At 39.6% G+C, this 5,435-nt stretch overlaps 1 protein-coding gene across 1 annotated transcript; it reads right to left on the bottom strand.

The window, feature by feature from the left end:
• Positions 1–236: 236 nt before the first annotated feature.
• On the bottom strand, positions 237–3,263 carry LOC147885648 (protein DMR6-LIKE OXYGENASE 2-like). Its single transcript, XM_087396590.1, has 4 exons — positions 2,918–3,263; positions 2,552–2,793; positions 2,142–2,472; positions 237–685 (listed from the first exon to the last, which is right to left on the bottom strand). Exons 1-4 carry the CDS (start codon positions 3,149–3,151, stop codon positions 437–439), a joined length of 1,056 nt encoding a protein of 351 aa, XP_087252716.1. The 5' UTR covers positions 3,152–3,263; the 3' UTR covers positions 237–436.
• Positions 3,264–5,435: the final 2,172 nt, after the last annotated feature.

Below are 5,435 nucleotides of genomic sequence, written 5' to 3' on the forward strand. Positions count from 1 at the left end.
AGCATGGTAATGAAAATAGCACAATGTTTATAAATTTCAAACAATTATGTTGAATTTAGTGCTTTAATCAAATTTTTGGTTGTTTATACACACAAATTTTTCATGCAAATCAAATTTTATGCTCAAAGAAAAAAGCAAAATACTTGCCTAGAGGATTCAACAAACTAGAGTCGAGGACAATGGCAAGGATCTTCAATACATTTGGATCGAAGCAAGTCACATCATTGTATATACCATAAAGCTATGATTTCTTTTCAAAAATATATGTTTGTGAAAAGCTATGAAGATGCATTATTTATGATTTCATGCTTACCATACCATTTCTACCAAGGCTTCATTATGATGAAAGAGTTGAAAAGTGAAAATCCAATGCTTGATCTAATGAGAGCATATAATAGGCTGACATAGTATCATCCTCCATCATACATTCAAGCCATCAAAGTGCTCTAGCAAAATTAAGAGTAGCACTTTTTGATACTTTTTTCTGACCATGGAAATTGTATAAATAATGCCCAAAAGTTGTCTCATTGAATAGTGCTGGATTATTTTGATCAATCAATTTTGATAGGGGACCAATCTTGGTGTCATCTGTTGGCCCAAAGAAATTGGTAATGGACATTCTTGGACCTTTAGAGTTAGTCACCACTCTATGCTCCACACTTTTGTATTTCCCATTGGTCAAGATCTGCAACCACATCCTTAAACGAGGCTTATTAAACATAGGAATGTGTCTTTATGCATGTGTGTCTGCATTTGTGCATGCATCTGTGTGTAATACAAAGAGAAGAATACACATAGGAATGTATCTTTATGCATGTGTGTTTGCATTTGTGCATGCATCTGTGTGTGATACAAAGAGAAGAATACACATAACATACAGCGGACCCCCCAATCTAGCTCCCCCTCCCCCCCATGGCTTGCTTGCCCCTTGCCACGCTCTTCCCTATAATCTCATCGACAACAATTTTAAAAAGATCCTAAAAAGAGCATGAACCTAGAGATGCTTTGCTACACTATATCATGCAAAGTACTTGGGATAGCCACATTGTGCACATCAGCCTTTACAAGAGTAGATAATAGAAGCATTATGTGGCCTTGTGACACTAATCAATAGCAGCAAGGGAAATGTTTGAATGCAAAACAATGGACATAAACTGTTGGAACTCCAATATGGAAGGCAACAATTTGGCTAAGGTAGAGAAAATGAGCATCCTCCTCAAGGCATCTCTCTCTCTCTCTCTCTCTCTCTCTCTCTCTCTCTCTCTCGATGTTTTGTTATGCTTGTTCAGTTTCCTCTACATGCACATGTAGGTTGTCCCTTTTTTGATTTTCACTGCTGTCTTTATTATGTTTATTTCAATGTCTTTCTTCCTCTCTCTCTTTCTCTATATCTCAGCATGCATGGGCTCTCACCCTAGGCATATGCAGCTTTTTGGGGGTGGTTCAAGCAGGGAAGGCAATCGGAAGCTTATCGGAAGGCAATCGGATGATGAACTCATGCAATCGGACTACATAGGCAGGCAAGGTCCGGCAAGAGGGGAATATCCAATAAGAATGCTTCTCTCACCTACTGGATTTCTATCCTAACATGTGCCCCTAACTCCAATAGCGTCCAATGATCTTCAGGTTGAGATGTGCCCTGAATCCGATTACATCCGGTAGGAATCTTCTTGATGGAATGCTATCGGAAGAGAGACATGTGCTCGACCTATCTCTCTGCTTGTGTGTTTGCACTCTGTCTTTGTGGCTGTCATGTCACTTTGTATCTCCAGAGTTTGTCTTTCTAATCGATAGAACTCTCTCTCTCTCTTCTCTCCAGCCTCTCTTCGAAACTGATTTTCAGTCTTTTTTAAGGCTGGAAATCAAGTAACATTAATCAAGTAAACATAATGCCAGACGACGACATAGTTTCGAGTAGTTCCTACAAAGCATGACCGTACTGAAAACCTATGACGACCTAGTGGCCACGGGCAACAAACATGTAGCACGAATCATGAGGAGATGATAGAGGCCACATGCTGTGGAGGTACGCAGTCGTTTCCACATGCTGTGGAGGTACACATAGAGAGCTTGGTGGAAACGATTGCGTACCTCCACAGCATGGGCAACAAATATGTAGCACTGATTGAAGTGAAACACACCTCGATTTGATCTCCCACATTGACCAGAAACGCATTTGCAACGCTCTTCGCTGCTACCCACTTGTTGGCCCTCCTTACTTGCAGTCCTGGTACTTCACCCTCCCGCTGCAGTACTATCGTCAGACAGCTCACATCCGAGTGGGCAATCGATCCTAACGTGAGACTCGGGTCTGGACAACGCGGATAATAATTCACGGATTGAAATAAGCGACGAATCCCCGGCAATGCCGTCTCCAAGTATTCCGCACTCAACCCGAGGCTTTCAAAGATAGCTCCGTATATCAGCGTTGCAAGCGTCTGTAGCTCTGTGACGTACTCGAGGAAAGCTTCTCTGAAATGCACCAGAACACAAAAAATTTAGCGATCATATCATATTGGCGAAATAATCTAGCGTTGGAAGCGTCACTTACTTGCAGATTTCCGGTGCTGTCTGGAAACCGTCGCACAAGCCCGGAAGACGTCGAATAGTTAAGATATCTTTCCACTCTTTGACCTCTTCCTTGTCAGGATTGAAACTTAACGAATAAACGACGCCCCTCCCGAAGTCCTGTGAATGAAGACGCATTCTTTCCTCTGCTGACTGTTGAAAGAAGCTTTGAGCAGCTGCCCACGCGCTGTCGACAACAGGTTGTGGAACGCCATGATTTATAACCTAAGGATATAGCCAAACAATGTCAGAGCTGCGGCCCGATTGTGCGAACCATGCAGAGATCTATGTGCTGCTGGTTACTATCATTGGTTAGCTGAGCGGAAGGGAGCAAAGACAAGATGCTGACCTGAAAGAAACCCCACTCTTCACAAGCGCGGCCGAGCTTCTGTAGGAAGTTGCTACGGTTGTCATCTGAGAGATCGATAAGGGGGATCTCTTCGTCATAGGAGACTTCAGAGAAGCAAGGTCGGTCGTGAAGAGGCCGAATATATTCAGAGGGTAAGTGGTCTGAAACGATTCCGTGGTCTACCAATTCCTTGATGCCTTTGGGGCGGCCTCCATTCTCCTGTGAAAGAGCCATGGGTAGGAAGAAGACTTGGAAGAAGAGTGCTTCAAAAGCTGAGCAAGAAGATGATCGTATGCCTTGGCTTACTTCTCACAGCTTATGACACCTATGTGGGTTAGGTTCACTTGAAAATATGTGAGTATAGAGAGTTCATTCACTTGGAAATATGTGGACTCAAGAGAAGGTATTATTAAAGTAATTAAGTCACTTTTTGGAGTCCTAGAGAAGGTACTATTAAAGTAAAATATGTGAGTTCAAGAGAAGGTATTATTACACTAAAGTCACTTTTTTGGATGTAAATTTAGAGAACTATAACTACATACGGGGTCTTTTTAATGGATTTTGGAAAAAAGTTGATTCTATAGGAAAAGGGGCCATTTTTAAAACCTAGAATCCACAGATAAGGGGTGTCTAATATATGTCTTGAATGTGCATTAAAGTCTAGTTTTCTACACAGTGAACCTCCCATGTACGAAACTTACGCTCATGATATGCGAGTAAAAGATAAACCCTAAACCAGTTTGAAAGATCCATGTGGCTAGTTCTTTCTATCATGCAACACATATGTGCATAAAATTGCATGCTCCATAGCAATATATTCCTTTCAAGAAAGTTGAAATGACTTGAGACCTCCTTAAAAAATGATGAGATTGGAAGTTTCTCCATGCATGTGCACTACACTCAGTTTGCAAGATCCTTGTGGCTAGTTCTTTCTATCATGCAACACATATGTGCATAAAATTGCATGGTCCATAGAAATATATTGCTTTCAAGAAAGTTGAAATGACATGAGACCTCCTTGAAATCGATGAGATTGGAAGTTTCTCCACGCATGTGGCACTACACTCAGGATTCTCATAAAACACTAACTTCAAAGGTGCCCTTGCATATGCATTGATTATAATTAATGTGTATATATGAGGGGACCTAATAGGAAAAACTTAGCCTGCCTTTGCAAGCCTTTGGCTTAATCATTATGATGGAATGGCAAGAATAGATAAAAAATAAAACATGTTATTGCATTACAAAGGCTATCACAAACTCCTTACACAAGACATTCCAAGTACCTTCTTAGATAGATATATTTTAATTTTTTCAACTAGGTCCATTCTGGAGAGGAGATCTACATGTATTAAAACAAATAAGAAGTACAGAGGAAAAATGATAAATGTTTTTACAGAGAGGTGAATTGCTTTATCATTTTGATGTCATACCTTTTCATTTGACATAAAGATACTTGACATATATAGTTTTACATAAAGGTAATAATGGAATAATTGAAGATTTGGCATTTCAAAGTGCTTCTCTATTTTGGTTGCATACCTTTTCACATGATATAAAGATATCTAGCTCAATATGCAATGGGTGTATTCCTAGCTAATCATGAAAATGACAGAGGACATGAACTTTTAAAGTGTGCAATTGAGGATTAATGTTGTCAATGAAATCATTTTCAATCTTCAATCAAGAACAAATCATCCACATATAAATAACTACAGTAATAATGGGATTTAGCATTTTAAAGTGTCCTGTCAATTAAATTCAACGAAATCATTATCATTTCCAATCAAGAGCAAACCATAGTGATGATTTTTTTGTACATGAAGAATAACATCCAAGATACCCCCAAGATACTTTCATTTGAAGCCACATATTGCTAATAATAATTAAGGACTTTTCATATCATGACCATGGGGTAGCTTGTTTGAAAATTACATTATACCTTTCTTAAAGATGAAAGATACCTCTTTTGTTTTCCACAATGGACCTTCTAGTTGTTGGATTGAAACCTCTTCATCAAGAGTACCATCCAAAAAAGCTACTTTTGATGTCCATTTGATGTATTTTTCTTTTATGTTAGCTACACCAAGGACCCACCCATGGTCTTTCAAAGCCAATGCAAAACTACCCATTGCACAAGGTTCGGCATGATATAGGTACATGGTGGGTGAATGGGTCAGTTTTTGCTTGGGTGCACCCATTTTGGTTGAGGTTCAGGGCATCTTTTGTGTATAGGTATCTTGCTAGACCCATAACTTATGCATTGCTCAACAAAATTCGACAAAATTGGTCTTCAAGTTGTACTATTATCTATAAATTTGACCAAGGTAAAAGGCATAAATATATGTGTGTGCTTGTATGTGTGGCAATAGTATAATAAAATATGTTGCGCATAGGGCCCAAGGTTGAGGTGGTAGGGCATGACCATGTGCCACCCTTCCACATAAGAGGACCCATAAGGTGTGTTGTACATAATCCATGGTAGTTATATTATAAAATGGTAAGGTGGCATGGTTCC

This window comes from Dipteris shenzhenensis, chromosome 25 (genome assembly GCF_047967505.1).
Source record: "Dipteris shenzhenensis isolate YYH24624 ecotype China chromosome 25, Dip_SZ_1.0, whole genome shotgun sequence".
NCBI classification, from domain to species: Eukaryota; Viridiplantae; Streptophyta; class Polypodiopsida; order Gleicheniales; family Dipteridaceae; genus Dipteris; species Dipteris shenzhenensis.

Coding starts and splice junctions, on each gene's coding strand:
- LOC147885648 (XM_087396590.1), bottom strand. CDS start 3,151: ATGGCTCTTTCACAGGAGAATGGAGGCCGCCCCAAAGGCATCAAGGAA. Junction 2,794..2,917: donor AAGAGTGGGGTTTCTTTCAG/GTCAGCATCTTG, acceptor CTATATCCTTAG/GTTATAAATCATGGCGTTCC. Junction 686..2,141: donor ATGTGGGAGATCAAATCGAG/GTGTGTTTCACT, acceptor ATGTGGTTGCAG/ATCTTGACCAATGGGAAATA.